The sequence below is a fragment of the Heterostelium album genome, assembly GCF_000004825.1.
Source record: "Heterostelium album PN500 unplaced genomic scaffold PPL_scaffold9, whole genome shotgun sequence".
In the NCBI taxonomy this organism is placed as follows: Eukaryota; Evosea; class Eumycetozoa; order Acytosteliales; family Acytosteliaceae; genus Heterostelium; species Heterostelium album.
In genome coordinates this window covers 1,459,221-1,476,565 of record NW_008805071.1, presented here as the reverse complement: position 1 = coordinate 1,476,565, position 17,345 = coordinate 1,459,221, and the positions used below count along the sequence as shown (strand labels likewise).

General features: G+C 32.6%; 7 protein-coding genes across 7 annotated transcripts; 4 read left to right on the top strand and 3 right to left on the bottom strand.

Moving 5' to 3' along the window:
- Window positions 1-76: 76 nt before the first annotated feature.
- On the bottom strand, window positions 77-3,205 carry cog2 (COG2 family protein; the record flags this gene model as incomplete). Its single annotated transcript, XM_020579898.1, has 8 exons — window positions 77-353; window positions 435-571; window positions 665-886; window positions 978-1,755; window positions 1,842-1,942; window positions 2,016-2,228; window positions 2,314-2,700; window positions 2,795-3,205. 8 exons carry the CDS (start codon window positions 3,203-3,205, stop codon window positions 77-79), a joined length of 2,526 nt encoding a protein of 841 aa, XP_020430573.1.
- A 627-nt stretch (window positions 3,206-3,832) lies between these two features.
- On the top strand, window positions 3,833-4,834 carry PPL_09099 (uncharacterized protein; the record flags this gene model as incomplete). The annotated part of the gene is made up of 1 exon (XM_020579897.1): window positions 3,833-4,834. One exon carries the CDS (start codon window positions 3,833-3,835, stop codon window positions 4,832-4,834), a length of 1,002 nt encoding a protein of 333 aa, XP_020430572.1.
- Window positions 4,835-4,967: 133 nt separating this feature from the next.
- PPL_09098 (uncharacterized protein) lies at window positions 4,968-6,321 on the bottom strand (the record flags this gene model as incomplete). The annotated part of the gene is made up of 3 exons (XM_020579896.1): window positions 4,968-5,647; window positions 5,725-5,883; window positions 5,910-6,321. The coding sequence occupies 3 exons, from the start codon at window positions 6,319-6,321 to the stop codon at window positions 4,968-4,970; spliced, it is 1,251 nt and encodes a 416-aa protein (XP_020430571.1).
- A 232-nt stretch (window positions 6,322-6,553) lies between these two features.
- PPL_09097 (uncharacterized protein) lies at window positions 6,554-8,727 on the top strand (the record flags this gene model as incomplete). The annotated part of the gene is made up of 7 exons (XM_020579895.1): window positions 6,554-6,652; window positions 7,163-7,466; window positions 7,527-8,055; window positions 8,132-8,184; window positions 8,249-8,469; window positions 8,547-8,646; window positions 8,693-8,727. The coding sequence occupies 7 exons, from the start codon at window positions 6,554-6,556 to the stop codon at window positions 8,725-8,727; spliced, it is 1,341 nt and encodes a 446-aa protein (XP_020430570.1).
- Window positions 8,728-9,157: 430 nt separating this feature from the next.
- On the top strand, window positions 9,158-11,194 carry PPL_09096 (uncharacterized protein; the record flags this gene model as incomplete). Its single annotated transcript, XM_020579894.1, has 7 exons — window positions 9,158-9,303; window positions 9,372-9,564; window positions 9,646-10,548; window positions 10,621-10,678; window positions 10,741-10,961; window positions 11,035-11,134; window positions 11,187-11,194. 7 exons carry the CDS (start codon window positions 9,158-9,160, stop codon window positions 11,192-11,194), a joined length of 1,629 nt encoding a protein of 542 aa, XP_020430569.1.
- A 58-nt stretch (window positions 11,195-11,252) lies between these two features.
- Window positions 11,253-14,408, bottom strand: PPL_09095 (uncharacterized protein; the record flags this gene model as incomplete). Its single annotated transcript, XM_020579893.1, has 4 exons — window positions 11,253-11,362; window positions 11,583-13,981; window positions 14,100-14,217; window positions 14,282-14,408. 4 exons carry the CDS (start codon window positions 14,406-14,408, stop codon window positions 11,253-11,255), a joined length of 2,754 nt encoding a protein of 917 aa, XP_020430568.1.
- A 646-nt stretch (window positions 14,409-15,054) lies between these two features.
- fba (fructose-bisphosphate aldolase) lies at window positions 15,055-16,288 on the top strand (the record flags this gene model as incomplete). Its single annotated transcript, XM_020579892.1, has 2 exons — window positions 15,055-15,093; window positions 15,254-16,288. The coding sequence occupies 2 exons, from the start codon at window positions 15,055-15,057 to the stop codon at window positions 16,286-16,288; spliced, it is 1,074 nt and encodes a 357-aa protein (XP_020430567.1).
- Between the last annotated feature and the right edge of the window lie 1,057 nt (window positions 16,289-17,345).

Genomic DNA, 17,345 nt, shown 5'->3' with positions numbered 1-17,345 from the left:
TTTATTATAGAGTTATTAAATTACTCTTAAGTTTATTTTAACTCGATATCATCAGAGACATAGAATCAATCACCAATTAAACCAAATATTTTTTAAATGGTTCAACCAGTTGAAGAAGCTTTTGGTAGTTGGCAGAGTTGTCAACATCGACACCAGTCTTTTGAATGAGTTGTCCATACTTTATCACATCGAGATACAGTTGAAGTGACATCTTATCGTAGTCAGTGTTGTGAGTTGGTACTACTGGTGGTGTTGTTGTGCTCGAAGCCGCTGTCGTCTTCTTCTTTAGTTTATTTAGAATTTCATCTGCTTTGCTAAATGATGATAATACACCGTTGGCATTCTCATAGAATCTTAAGATTAAAATAGTAATATAGTATTAGTTAACTATCTTTTTTGATTAGTAAATAATAGCTAGTTAAAATAGTAATTACTTTTCACTTATTGGTATAAATATATCGTTTGACCATTGTGATTTGAATGTCGATGGAATAGAATTTGCTTTGTTACTCAAAAACGATTCGAATGGATTGACGAGTAGTTGTACATAGGTTGATGGTTTTGTTGGCATCTATTAAATTTAATAATAGGAATATATATATAAATGTTAGCTTAAAGTTATTGTTGTATGTAAAGCTTGTTGTTGGATATTGATTATACTTACAGGTTTGTTGGTCAATCTATAGGTGGTTGTCAATGAGTTTATAAAGGATAGACCTTCTGAACACTTTGAGGTAAAGTGATTAACAATAATGATAGATATTCTCTGTAGTATTGATTGTAATGACTTTACAGATTCACTTAACGAATTGTTAATGAGATCTTCGATTTCTTTCAAAGGATTGTTGATTGCTTTAGTAACCATTGGTTTAAATTCATTATTTATCTTTAATTATTCAATCAATAATATTAATAAAGATGAGTATAATTCATTCATTATACATATATATATATATATATATTCATTAATTACTTACCTTATCGATTAACTTTAATATATCGGAGTATAAATAAACTAAATTCTCTTGTGGTGTATATTTGTTGATTGATCGTTGATCTTGTTGTTGTTGAGTAGATAATGTAGATGTAGATGTGGTTGTAGGTGAAGCAACTGTAGGTGAAGTAATATTTGATGATGGTGTTGTTGTTGTTGTTGTTGTTGTTATTGGTGATGTAGTTACAATGTTTGACTTGTTTGGTGATTCAATATGTTGAACTGCTTCCAGTACATAGTGTTCATATCGTTGAATAAGCTGTAGAAACAAACGGAAGAACTTTGAGCTTAGCTCGTAGATGAAGATACTAGACGACCAGCAGTGTGCTGCGGTGACGCAGAGCGAGGTGGTCTGTGACAGGTGGAATTGGTGTTGTTCGACCTGAGGATTCTGCAGGTTGGCAATGGTGTCGTAGCAAGTGGTCTGAGAGAGCGAACGTTCCAGTTGCTGTGCAATCTCAGAGAATCGCAGCTGGAAGTAGATGGCAAAGTTCCAACGCTTGAAAAAGTTGGCATAGCTCGGCGACTGTCGCAAGTCACGCAGCTGCTCGACACTGTCAAACATAGTCTCCTCGAGAGTAGCAACAAACTGGCAACTCAGCATAAATGTCTTGAAGAACAAATCCGGTATTCCCGTTGCATAGATAGGTTTCAGCAATGCAAATTGTTCCTCTAACTCTGGCATCAACGATTCACTCACAAAGTTATACTTACTAGATATAAACAATTCATTAACTTTACTACATAACTTTCTAAATGATCTGATGAATATATAAATATATTAATATTAGGTATTTTAAACCACAAATAAAAAGTAGTTAACATTAATTAACTAATTTATACTTACAAACATTCTACATTTAAGAATGATTTAATTTGTTGATAGATAGTTGATAATCCATCACAAGAACCTTTGTTATTACCTTCAAGATTCTTTATATTTATAATCTATATTTATTTATATATAAATAAATAGTTTAGTTAGTTTTATAATATGCATTATTAATTAATCTATAATTACAGATGATAGATGAGGTTTAACTATTGTTTTTCTAAATATTTTATATGGTAGCGAGAGTTTCTTGATGACTTGATACAGTTTGAGACAATTGAATAATATATCAACAATTGTATTTGGTACTATCTCACTATCTACTTTTATAATACATCTCAATGTCTCTGTGAATATTGGTTCAATCTTTGATTCAATTTGGTTCGATAGTTCTAATAATTTCTATATATATTATGAATGAATGAATGAATAAGTTAACCTATTACTTTTGATAAATAAACATTAACTAAACATTAATTAACCATACCATATTCAATTGTTGAAATATCTTTAATTTTGACTCTTCGGATGATAGAGTAAGCAATTGATTCTGTATCTGATAGAATGTATTTGATATACGTTCAATTACAAGTTCAAGTGTTAATGTTGTATTCTTTGCTGCTGTTGTTGAAGTTGATGATGATGATGATGATATAATAGTAGTAGTTGTTGTAGGTGATAAACTATTACTATTAATAGGTTGACCTGTATTATTAAACAAACTTAATTGATCGAATAGATTATGAATATGTGTAATCGATTCCGATATCGATATATACAACTGCAGCAGCTGCTTAGTATGATCGATCTGTTTCTTCTCTCTAAGTTTATCTTCAACACATTCTCTAACTTTATGAATATCACCTTTGAATGTCTATATATATATATATATATATATATATACAATGTATATGTTAGTTAATATATATTTGTATATGATAAAAGATATATAATATTGTTATAGTTACAGTTATTTCAGATTTAATAGATGACAATGTATCGTTGAATTCATTTAGTACGACATCGATACCAACGAGTGACGATGACAATGAGAAGAATGAATGATACTCTCGGTTGATGAGTTCAACCAGTTCAGTGTCGAGACACTTGGAGTATTCTCTCAGGTCTTTCTGAACACTCTCGAGTGGTACACGCTTCCTACAGTCGGCGATGAACTGATCGACTTTGAATGTATCGGCAACAAACACCTCCTTACTGAAACACAAAGGATTGTACTGACCACCTATAATAGTTGGTTGTTGATATGACATTGCTGTATTACCACCACCACCACTACTACTACTATTATTCAATCCATTATTGTTAACAATATTACCACTACTATTTAAACTACTATCAAAACTATAATTTCTATTCATATCTATCTATCTATCTATCTATCTTATTTCATTTGTTTATCTAATATTATGATAATTCAGTGAAAAAAAATTAAAAAATTTTAATTAATAATCTCTCTGATTGATTGAAGTCAGAGTGTGAAGAATCAAATTAATTTGACCAAAAAAAAAAAAAAAGTCTTTTTTTTTCTACCATCCAGTGAATAAACAATGATTAATTAATATAGTATTTTGTTTTGCATATTGAAAAAAAAATATATTTGTAAAATATCATAGGAATTAGAAATGCGACTTATTTAGTTTAGGGTCAATATAAAATTAATTTTAAATTTCCAATTTTGTAAAGTGTTGACGATTTTATATAAATCTCCATTAGTGTGATCTTGCATCATCATAATTAAATGGTTTTGTTCAGCAAAAAAAAAAACAAAGTGATCACAGATTTTTATTTTTTGTTATTTTTTATTTTTTTTATTAAAAAAATGTTATCTGACTTTTGACTCATCAATTCCACATAGTCAATTTAAATTGTAATATTAAGAGAGGCTGTGAAAGAGAAAGAAAAGATATTTATAATATTGTATTGTTATTATTGTAATTAATATTTGTATATAATAATTGTTAAAGTAAATTAAAAAAAATAAAAGAATGAGTGGATTTTCAACATCAACTGAAGATATTCTGTTTGAAATGGATAGACAGAACAAAAAGATCAGTGAAACAAGAGGTAGACCACTAAGTCTTAGAGATATAAAGCGTTTGCCAATCGATATAAGTGGTAATACCCTGATGGATCCAGTCAATATTCCCTCGAAATTCAAGCTGTTCCAAGCCACTACCGATGCCGGTAATCTCTTTGCTTTTGTACAGTATAATCTTGCCGATGGTGTTCGTATCTCTGGTCGTTCCATTGATTCGCGTGTCAAGCTCAGCTACGACCTGCCCAACCACTCGACCCACATCAAGTCGTTCATAAGCAGCGGTGAGAATGCACGTGGCGTTCGTGAGCACCAAATCGGAGTGATGGTTCCAAATCTCTATTCCAGCTACAAAACACGTATGGGATCGGTGGTTCAATTTGGTGTAGGAACGGGACTCCGCATGCGGGGAATCTCTTCCCAACAACTGCGAGTATCGCCATTCCTCCACCCGAAGCTGACAGTGTTTGGTCCGTTTGGTTGGTGGCAGATCAGTGCACCACTCAACAGAAATGCAGGTATTCTCCAAATGAAACATCATATATTCTTTTCGATTCGCGGAACCACCATGTTGTCGAGTCTCGAGTTGTCAAGCAGCCGTCTCGCTCAAAGCATCAACAGTTACACACAATCGATTTTCAATAACAACAGCAGCAGCAGTAGTAGTAGCAATAGCATTAAAGAAGATAGTAACTCCAAGTTATTATCAACATCACCGAAATCAACCAATTCACAAATTCAAAGTCACGATACTGTAGAATACAAGATCGTTCATGTCGCCTCTGCAACCGAGCTAGGTGTACGTAGAACTAGTAACAAATATGCTTCCAAGTGGGAGTTACTCCTTGGTTTGAAGCACAACGTCGCTCACTCTGTTTTCATTCAATGTCTATTCACCCATACCATCGGTGAAAGAACCGACTTTGCACTTAGTTTAGGATTAGATTTATAAAATGAAGTTACTATTACACAAACAACAATACTCCCCAAAAAAAGTATTTAAGCATATTATAATAAATAATAAGCAATAAAAACATTATTTGTTTAAGCAAAAAATAATATATAATAACTAGTTATTTATCATTTTACTTAAAGAAATCTGATATCTTTGAATTCTGTTTGGGTGCAACTGCTAGTTTTGCTTTGGTGGCAGACTTCTTCTTGGTGGCAGCAGAGCTATTGTTGTTGTTGTTGGCTATTGAGTCGGGCAGTGCAAATTGTTCCATACGAGCATTGTAAATCAAGTTGGAATCGTCGGCAGTTGTAGAATTGCTTGCTGCTGATGTTTTGTTTGATATCAAAGATTCACGCAACTTTAGCATCCATTTCTCGTTGAGATACTCACTGAGGAACTCGAGAGCCATCTGTAACCACTGCAGCTTGGTCGTGCCGGCTTTGTTGGTGGTCAGTGAGGATGCACGGTAGATATTGGTGTTCGAGGTCTCCAAGTAGGTGGCAAGCGATCTTGCCTTGCACTTTAGCCAGAGGAGTAGTCGGTCGTCGCTCAGCCTATAGAGATCACTCGAGTAGAGCGTTGTATGGTCACATATCAACTCTAGTTGTTCGTGTGTGAATGTGTAGCCAGCTGCTTTCAGTTCCTTACCGGGTTGGTCACTCTCCAACTGTGATTTCTCAACAAACTGAACTTTCGATACATTTCCACCAGAGTCCGAAGCGTTGCCTCCACTCTGACTTCTAGATCTCTCGAGATAACCGATTATCAAGAACAAAGGATCAATTGGACAACTCATATATAATGATCCATCTTTATAAAAATAACAAATAAAGATTAGTTATTCTTTCAACCAATTTGATTAATAATCGAATTCAAACTTAACATACCATGTCTAACACCATTATTCATAAACCAAGATGAAGGTGATTCCTTATAGTTATTAATCTCCATTACAATTTGATTCTTTCTATCTACAATATATCTTGTTTCATTATCTGAAATGAGTGAGTAACGCATTACATTAGTAAATGATTGATTTGTACATTCTAATTTTAAATATAAATAAACTTACTCGATTTCGGATTTAAAATTGATACAATAGTTAAATTATTATCTTTATCTTTATTTTCATCTTTATCATTATTATTTTGATTATTTTGATTATTATTATTATTATTATTTATATCTTTATTTAAATTATTCTCATGATTATATACAATGAATATTCTATCTTGATATGGAAGTTGTGTAGTGGCAGGATCAGCTTTTACCGCAGCAGCAGGCTTCTTTATTGTTGATCTTGTAACTCTTTTTCTCTTCTTAGATGTATCATCTTCCTCTTCCTCTTCCTCTTCTTCTACATCAATATCATCGTCGTCCTCTACTACTTCATCCTTTTGTTTTGATGATGGGTCATCTAGATCGAATTCATCATCCTCATTGAAACTGTCATCAATTGATTTACTTGTTTTCTTTCTTCCCATTATCTATCAATTACAGTAATTAATATATGTTATTGCATAACAACCTTACTAACTTTTAAATTTCCCTCCAAAAATTGATTTTTTTTTTTTTTTTTTTTTTTTGTGGAATAATGTTTAACTTGCAACTTTAATCTCATCATTGGAATATCATATTTATTTTTATTTATATTTTAATCAATAATAAAAAATTATCATTCTATTGAAAACAATCATACGGCATCACTTTTTCATAATGGCGAATGAAAGATTCTCTTCCAAAGAACATAATCTTGAAATATTATTATTTTACAATATCACTATTAGATTCTTTTATTTTTTTTTTGCTTCAAATGTAATTTTCTTTAACAAAAATAGACACAAAGACTAAGAATAAGTTATTAGGATGTTGACCATATATTTTTTTTAATTTATTTTTCAGAAAAGATCTTTTTCTTCTCAAACAAAATTTTCGTCATCTTGAATACCAGTGCAAATTTATTCAAATTTTTCGTTACCATCATCTTTAGATTTTTTTTAAAAATCTTTGTTTGCTCGACTCTGGGGTATGAACGTTAATATTATGAAAAAACAATTTTGAGAATGTTAAACTTACTCAACTTGTGATTGAATACTTTGACATGATTGAAGAGATGTATTGACAACACAAACCAATGTGTTGGAATCGATTTCTACTGCTTTGGTAGTAGTAAAAATATTTACAGATAATAATAAAACGAAAAGGTAAAAGTTTCTATTCATTTTTTTTATTAAATGGTGGTACCAATTGACTAATAAATTAGAAAACCATGTTGTTTCTATATTTAATTAGAAATAGTTTAATATTATTATCATAAAACTTTAGGGTCCATTTGCAAATATCAATTTATCCTATAAAACTGATATTGTTTTCGAAGGATTCACTTTGATTGGTGGTGGATACAGTGGTTCTTTCAATGGAGGTCTTGTTTCTGTGACATATTCTGGTTTTAGTGGTTCACCAAATCTTGAATTTGTCAATACTACTATCTCTGGAGCGAGTGTAAAGAGTAATGGTGGTTGCATCTATTCAGACGGTATGGTTGTATCTGTTATCAACTCGACTATCTTCAACTGTATGGCTCAAAATAATGGTGGTGCCATTGCCACTGCCGAAGGCGTAACCCAGAGTGTATATGTTATCAATTCTAACATTTCGATGAACACTGCCTAAAACTATGCTGGTGCAGTCTATACCCCTCTGCTGTATGTCAACAACTCCACCTTCTACTATAATAGTGCTGCCTCAAGTGCCGGTGCGCTCTACGTTTCCACCTTCATATCGATTCAAAATAGTACTTTCTATCGAAATATTGCAACCCACAACGGTAATGGTGGTGCCATCTACTTCAACGGACAAATGTCTTCTATAGTTGGAACCACGTTTATTCAAAACTCTGTACTAGGTATGGGTTCTGGTGGTTCCATCTATGCTGATAATATGGTTTTACAAGATTGTCAATTCTCCAGTGATAACGCATACTTTGGAGGCTCTATTTACTCGATTTCATCATTAGTTGTCAGTAGTTGTTCGTTTGTTGGTTCAAGTGCTGATTTATATGGAGGAGCTATTTTGGCAAATGGTAATGTCAACATCAATAACACTTTCTTCAATGGTGCAACTGCCAACTCTGGAGGAGCTATCTATACTCAAAATGCTGGATCTACCAATATGATCGAAGATTCTCAATTTTTCAATAATGTTCAGGTGGTGCAATTGTAAGTAGTTTAAAAATGAATTCTCCACTAAACTTTCTAGTTCTAAAACAAACTTTTTTTTTTATCTTTAGTACAGCAGACAAACATCTTCTTTCTTTTTGAGTGGTACCTTGTTCAATGCCAACTCTGGTAAATTTTTTTTTTTTTAGTATTATTCAATGAATTAAAAATTACTAACAAACTATTATTACAGCAACTATTCAGGGTGGCGCCATGTATTTCAGCGGTGGTGGATACCCAAAAATGTTTTATGGTGGTAAATTCATATCAAACTCCAATTTGATGAATCCAACTTACAATACTTTCAATACTGACATGATCAAAAATGTAAACACTGTCAATATTTCAGTTGATATCTTGATATCGCCCACCCTTTACAGTGTTCCACTCGTTACCGATGATTCTTTGGTATATGTATGTATTATTATTATCAAAAATATTTATTGAAATTATTAAATTTTTTTCTATTATTTTTTCAAATCATTCATTAGCCAGTTGCATATGGAGTTCTGGGAGATTGTTTCAATGGTATTGCTACCATTTCCACAGGTGGTCAAGTTACATCATGCCAATGCTTCCCAAATTACTCAGGTAGTTCATGCAATAACAACTAATAAAATTTTTTTTCGAAATTCAGAATCTGATCCACTTGGATATCCTGACCTTTGTTAATTTTGACCCCTCTTTTAAAAAGATTTTATCACTGTTATTTGATTTCATTGAGATTCAAATAGAATGAAAAATCTAAAGAAGTTTCATCAAAAGTGACGTCACTTTACTCTGAAAAAAATCCTAAAAGTCAAATTTTCCAAAATAAATTTATAAATATCGACATATTTTATTGTCAAATTATGTGTGATGTAAAAATCTTTCTGTGCGTTTTTATCATACCAAAAAAAACCTCGTCAAACTCAAAAACCAAAGAAAATTTCACCCTTTTTTTGTTTAATACCAAGACTGTCGAGATTTTTTAGATATTTTCATTAAAAATCTTTTTTTATTGGCAGATCTTAGTTTTTTAAACAAAAGCTAAATCACTTATTTATTTTTTTGATATAAATACATAACTAGTATCTTTTTTTTAAAATCAAATACTAAAAAAATGAATAGAAACATTTACTTTTTCGTTTTATTATTATCTGTAAATATTTTTACTACTACCAAAGCAGTAGAAATCGATTCCAACACATTGGTTTGTGTTGTCAATACATCTCTTCAATCATGTCAAAGTATTCAATTACAAGTTGAGTAAGTTTAACATTCTCAAAATTGTTTTTTCATAATATTAAATTAATTTTTTTTTATTTTATCTTTAGAACATGTCCATCCACCGTCAGTTGTATTTCCTATTTACAACAAACTGTGCAAAATAATCCATCATATACCACAACAGTTGTTGTTTTGGCTGATGGATTGAACTATAATGATTGTCCGGGTACTATAATCGGTCTTCCAGAATCTTATATTCATGTTTTCGTCGGTGGTTCCAATTCTGTTTACCAATGCAATGTATGTTTCTATTTTTATTTATTTATATATTTAATTTTCTTAAAATTTTAATATTCTAATTTTATTATCATAAATCTTTAGGGTCCATTTGCAAATATCAATTTATCCTATAAAACTGATATTGTTTTCGAAGGATTCACTTTGATTGGTGGTGGATACAGTGGTTCTTTCAATGGAGGTCTTGTTTCTGTGACCTATTCTGGTGTAAATGGTTCACCAAATCTTGAATTTGTCAATACTACTATCTCTGAAGCCAGTGTAAAGAGTAATGGTGGTTGCATCTATTCAGACGGTATGGTTGTATCTGTTATCAACTCGACTATTTTCAGCTGTATTGCTCAAAATAATGGTGGTGCCATTGCCACTGCCGAAGGTTCCGATATTGTAACTATTACCAACTCTAACATTTCGATGAACACTGCCTATAACTATGCCGGTGCAATCTATGCTTCCATTCTCAATGTCAACAACTCAACATTCTCTGAGAATACTGGTGCTATTATTGCTGGTGCCCTCTACGTTTCCAACTTTTTGTCTATCCAAAACAGTACTTTCTATAAGAATGTTGGATCCAGCGTAGGTAACGCTTATGGTGGTGCTATCTACTTCAACGGACAAATGTCTTCGATTGTAGGAACCAAGTTTATTCAAAACATTGTTTTAGGTATGGGTTCTGGTGGTTCCATCTATGCTAACTATTTGACTTTGCAAAATTGTGAGTTTTCCGATGATTCCGCATACTATGGTGGTTCTATCTACTCAATTTCATCTTTGAATATGGAAAACTGCACGCTTGTTGGTTCTAGAGCCACTATGTATGGAGGAGCTATTTTTGCAAATGGTAATGTCAACATCAGAAACTCTTCCTTCACTGGCTCAACAGCCTACTCTGGTGGAGCTATTTACACTTCAAACGCTGGATATTACAATATGATAGAAGATTCTCAATTTTTCAATAATGTTGCTAAGACAGGTGGTGCAATTGTAAGTAGTTTAAAAAAATACTCTAATAAGTCCACTCACTAAACACCTTACAAACCTTTTTCTGAATTACAGTATAGCAAACAAACATCTTCTTACTATTTTAGTGGATCCTTGTTCAATGCCAACTCTGGTAAGTATTTTTTGGAATACTTTAAATGAAATTGATAGTTTGCTAACAAACTATTATTACAGCAACTATTCAAGGTGGAGCTATGTATTTCGGAGGTGGTGGATACCCAACAATGCTCTATGGTGGAAAATTCATTGGAAACACCAACAAAGTAAATCAACTTTACGACACTTTCAATAGTAACGTTTTTAGCAATGTAAACACTGTCAATGTTTCAACTGATATCATTACATCAAACACACTTTACAGCGTTCCTCTCGTTATTGATAATTCTTTAGCTTATGTAAGTGTATCACTAATATTAAAAATGATTATTGAACAAATATTAATATTTTATATATTTTCAAAATACATAGCCAGTTGCATATGGTGTTCTCGGGGAATGCTACAATGGTATCGCCACCATTACCACAAGTGGACAAGTTACATCATGTCAATGCTTCCCAAATTACTCAGGTAGTTCATGCAATATTAACTATTAATAAAATTATAAAAATTTATTTAATAGTCATTTGAACAATTTGATTTTGATCAATTTCTGTTTGATCTAAATTGTAAAAAGATAATGTAAATGTTAGAATCTCAATTGGATTGAGTGTAATGGTAGTTTGATGAGTGGTTGTATTGCTAGCGATGATGGAATTGGCTGATAAAGTAGTTTGTTGAACCGATGTAATATTGAACCTGTTAAATAATTGACCTAGTGATATAGTAATTGGTTGAGAGAAAACATTGTTTTGATCAACTTGATAAATATTGATTAGTCTCATAATCATCTGATCACTATTATCCCATTGCCTATTCAATGAAAGTAAATGTAGATTCTGAGGGAATGGATTGTTGTTTTGACCAAGTGGACTATAAAATGTCGACATCTTTTTACACCACTGAACTATCGAATTACCTTTGATCGGTGCAAACATCTTGAGTAATGGGTTCTCATGGATCAGAGTGTGTTGAGCTCGAAGAAGTTCTACTCTCTCTGGTTGTCCAACTAATATTCTGGATTTAATACGGGTTGTACTTGTATCGTTCAATGCTTCATGAATAGAGGTTTGTATATTGTCTGAACGTCGTATCAATAGGAACTCTAGTAGTCCATTGGCTTGACTGCTTACACCCATAGACTGTCTATGAAGAACTGCCAGCTCAGAGTTTGAATCTTTAATTATAGCGGTGTTTATAGATGGATAGAAATTACCAACGATTAAACTTGAAACATCAGAGTCATTAAATTTCTCCATCCATTCCCTTTTAATTGTTTCCAATCCATTGTTTGAATAAAAGGTAGCACCATTGCTAATAGATGAGTTGAATCTCATGGAGATTTCATAGTTGTATCCAACACTAACAATATTCTCGATTTCAAAATATTGATCTTCCTGTGCAATAGTCCCAGACTTGGCGGATGTCGAATTGTAAACAGTGAATAGCTGTGTAACATTATTACTATAGACAATGATTACCATTGATAAAAGTGGTCCCTCCGTTAGATAGAACTGAGCGGATGTTGCATCAAGTGGATGTGGTTCTCCATGTACTCTGAAATGATAGCAATCATCGTGCATTGAATCGTATTCATATAGCTTTTGATTTAATTCTATTCTATTTCCACTGCTGTTCAAATCCATATAATATTTCAATTCTAATAAATAATTATTAGAAGGATTCATTTGGAAATGAAGTTGGAATTGATCGTTTCCGATGATCACTATATCCATGCCCTCATCTTGGCAATTGCCATATGAAATAATTTCATTTGGTATTGATCTATATGCTGGTATTGGATAATATAGTTCTCCTTGATTCGGTACGTATTCAAATTGATTATCTCGATTGCCTATGCACATGATAAAGTAGGTGGTGATACCCAAAGCTGGAACTGACGCTTCGAAATATAAATGCCATTCGTCAGTATCCAATCTTTGAACTAACTGTGACGGTATAGGTTGCTGATTATAGTCATACACTGCATAGTTTTGAATACCCACTGGAATGTCTACGTACTCCACTCTACTCCATGCCAAACTATTACTCAATGAAACAACCACCACTTGTCCAATAGTCATACCTTTGAGTAATATATCTTGATAGTCAAATCCATACTCTATTGATTCGTTCGCCAGTAAATATGATACCATCGATGGTATTGAATCCAACGATGTATTTTGAGCACTCCATAGCATATTGAAGTAATCGTTCCTAACATATTCCTTGGCAGTTCCAGTAACAGCATCATGGTGTGTAAGAATACCACTAACATTCCTGTGTAACTCTAGTGCTTCGAATACAAATTGACTATCGAATGTATATTCAGAACTTGGCGTTGCACTAGCCAATGAAAATAGAATTTCAATACTTCTAAGAATTGAATCCGAATCTCGTACAGTCTGCTTGAGTAGTGGGAAACTAGTGAAGTATCCTGACCAATAGTTTATACAATTATTAAAATTAGCATAGTCGTTGGCAAGACACTGGGTATAGGTGAAATAATCGGTGTCACTAACATCTGGGAAATCCGAGGGTTGTGTTTCCATTTCCACCGCCTGGAAGTACTCGCTCAGTGTCGCATATCTAATATTTACATTATAGGAGCTGTTTGAATTGATATAGGCTATTAGCAGATCCATATTGCCAAATTGCATACTGGCTTCCTGGAAACTAAAATCACTTCCAAATGGAACCAGTAAATTGTTATGACGATAATAGAGTGAACGCTGCCTTACAATTTCCAGAAGAATATCTGCTCTTTCCGCTATATTTTCGGGGGTGATTGGTGGATTTATTTGTGGATTACTTTCAAAATCAAATCCTGTACAGGTAATGTTTACAGGGTCGGAAGCATTCTGGTAGCAAATCTCTGGTGTATTGTAATGGTCATCGAGAATATGAGTAAAGATGGAGAGTGATCGGGAATAGCTAGCGGATGGATACCAATTGAATTCAAAGGAACGATCGTCTATCAATGAACCGGATCCAACTATATCTGGCGATGCATTGAATTGGTATTTCAAACGTTGATCGACTCGGTCGATAACATGATACTGGAATCCCATCAGTCGGAACAGCATAGGTGTGAGATTCGAAGCTCCAAACGGATCGATTTGCCAGCCCACTTTCGGGGTCACTCCAAATTCACCGAGAAGGAACTGATGGCCCAGAGTCATCTGATTGATCACCGCCTGATAGTGAGCGACAGCTTCGTCGTTCTGTGCCCATCCACCACCGATGAACTCAAGCTGTTGATTCTGGACCAACTCTCGAACCATTGATTTAGTCCAATCGGTTTGTTCACTCCACCATCTTTCAAAATAAATTCTAAATCGAGGTTGGAAATGGAAGAACGTTTGTTTTTTTTAGTTGAACATTCTTTTTTAGTGCACCAGAATCATTTGTACAAATTCTAAATAAAACAACTTACACTTCAGCCCAATTGAATCTTTTCGATGGATCTTTTAAGAGAGATTCAATAACACCTGTTAGTATAACTGTAACATTTTCGGTATAGTATTGTTCGTATGTTTGTACCCATCCAACATCTAAAATAAAATATATTAACAAAAAGTCATTAATGTCAATAATTCTCGAAAAATTAATAATTACCACAATGACTATGAGGTATTAAAAATACATTTAATCTTTGATTGTCTTGTTTGCTATCGATTGGTTTTGAACAAACATAGATAGTAGATAATAATAAAAATACAAATAAAATTACACTTTTTATCATTTTGATTTTAATTTAAATGGGGGAAGAAGAATGCAAAAAAGAAATGTTGCTAAGAACACTAAAAAAAAAAAAATTTTGTTTATATTTACATTTTAAACTCTATCTTAATTAATAAATATCTTTAACTCTACTCTATTGATTTAAAGTTTAATTTGATCTCTGAAAATATACCTTTATTTTTAGAATTACTTTTTTTATTGTTTTTCACTTCTAAAAGGTCCGATGATGGAATGATTGATCTATTAAAAAAAAAAAGCCTAATCAAGTTAAATCAAACGGAAATCGGGAAAAACAAAAAAAATAAAAATGAAATGAGCACATTTACAACTTTTATTTTGGTTTTTGTGGGGTACCCCACAAAGTCAGTACTCAATTGATTTAATTTAAAAAATTGTTGTTGTTTTTTAATTATTTTTTAATTTTTTTTCATTTTTAATGGTGATGGTGTGGTTTGTTGTTCATCACCATTAAACTTTTTTGATAATTATAATCTATTTAGTCAGTATTCTTTTCAACCTTTTAACCAATATATTTGAAATATTTTCATTTCGAAATTGAATTTTATACTATAAACAGATAATTAATTATATAAATAATAACTTAATTATAGTTAATAAACAAAACAAAACAAAACAACATATATAAAATGTTCTCTAAATATCGTGATGAATTAATTGCCACTGCTGTATGTATTAAATATTATATATATATATATATTTAACTAGTTATGAATTATTATTACTATATATTTTTATATATTACACCGAATTTAGAAAAAAAATATCATGATATTTTTTTTTTAATTAAATTGATTTACTTACTTTATTTTTATACAATTTAAATAGAAAGCTATTGTTGCACCAGGTAAAGGTATTTTGGCAGCTGATGAGAGTACAAATACAATTGGAAGTCGTTTCCAAAAGATCAATTTGGAGAACAACGAACCAAACAGACGTGCCTACAGAGATTTGTTGATCAACACTGAGGGAGACATCAACAAGTTCATTGGTGGTGTTATTTTGTTCGAAGAGACACTCTACCAGAACGATGAGCAAGGCACTCCATTCCCAGCCATCCTCAAGAAGCACGGTATCATCACCGGTATCAAGGTCGACAAGGGAACCGTCGTCATCCCAGGTACCGACGGTGAGACCGCCACACAAGGACTCGACGGTTTGGCCGATCGTTGCAAGAAGTACTACGAAGCCGGTGCCCGTTTCGCCAAGTGGAGAGCCGTCCTCAAGATCGACGTCCCAAAGGCATTGCCATCGCAACTCGCCATCACAGAGAATGCCCATACTCTTGCACGTTACGCCGCCATCTGTCAGGAGAACGGTTTGGTGCCAATCGTCGAGCCAGAGATTCTCATGGACGGAACTCACTCCATCGAAGACTCTGCCGTCATCACCGAGCGTGTCTTGGCCGCCGTCTTCAAGGCTCTCAATGACCACCACGTCATGTTGGAGGGTGCCCTCCTCAAGCCAAACATGGTGTTGAACGGAACTGGAAACAACGCACCAGCCACCCCAACCAGAGTCGCCGAGCTCACTGTTCGTACTCTCCAGAGAACCGTTCCACCCGCTTTGCCAGGTGTCGTTTTCCTCTCTGGTGGTCAAACCGAGTTGGAAGCCACAGCCAACTTGAACGCAATGAATCTTCTTCCAAACCGTCCATGGTCACTCTCATTCTCATACGGTCGTGCACTCCAAGCTTCGATCATCGCCACCTGGAAGGGTTCCAAAGACAACATTGAGGCTGCCCGTAAAGTTTACCTCCACCGTGCACTCTGCAATTCACTCGCTCAACTCGGTAAATACCCAGGTGAAGAGGCAACCGCTGAGAACTCTCAAAGTTTATTCGTTTCCAACTACAAATATTAAATAATTATTAAAAAGAATTCTAGAGATTAATCTTTTTTTTGTAAAGAAAAATAACAATTGAATCAATTCTTGATTGTAGTTTAAATTTTAAAATATTATGAAGAGAGAATAGAATCTTTAAGGTTTCTGTGGGCGATTGTCAGTGTCTGATCATGAATAGTTCATAAATAACAGCAATAAGTTACTTTATCCAAAATTATGGATTATCTAAAAACAGATAGATAACCTGATCAAGGTTAAAAAAAAAAAGGAAATAACAAGTTTTTTGTTTTTTATTAATTTAATACATCAATCAGTAAAAATAAAATTTTCAAATCAAAATAATATTCAGAACATCATTCATATCAAATATCATTTTTTAGGAAGAATTAAATTCAATATACATTAAATATTTTTAGGAAAAGGAAAATAACAATAGACAAGACTCATAATATTGTCTATTTCTTAGAGTCAAGATCAAGAAAACAAAACTATTTTGACAATGTCAAGATCAAGTTCCAAAGTATTTTTCATATAACAAACAGGATATTTGAGTTAAATTGAAAGATGGTCGATTAATTAAATAAACATAAAAAAAAGGTTTTTATTTCTAATCAACTTTAATAAATTAAAATGAAGTGCTTTTTCAAAAAAAAATTACTAAATATAATTTTTAAAAATAATGATAATTATTGTTTTATTTGAAAAAATTGCTTAAGATTTAGTGTGAGTTGTGTGTTTTTTTTTTGATCAAATTTTTTTTTCATTAATTTTTTCATTTTTTTTTTTATTGATTGATTGTTTTTAATTAACAACGTACTTTTTATAATCAAAAAAAAATCTTATTATCAATAGATAGACAGACTGTTTGGAATTTGATTCGATAAATCATAGCATTTATTGTAGCCTATACCCATTAAACTCTATTTTATCTATTATTCTTATTTATTCTTCTTTTGTATTATATTTTTTTTTATTTAATTGTTAAAATAGTAATAATATTAGTAAAAGTACCAATAGTAGCAGTAACAACCAACAACAACAATAGTAGTAGTGTAGAAATAATAATAATATTAAG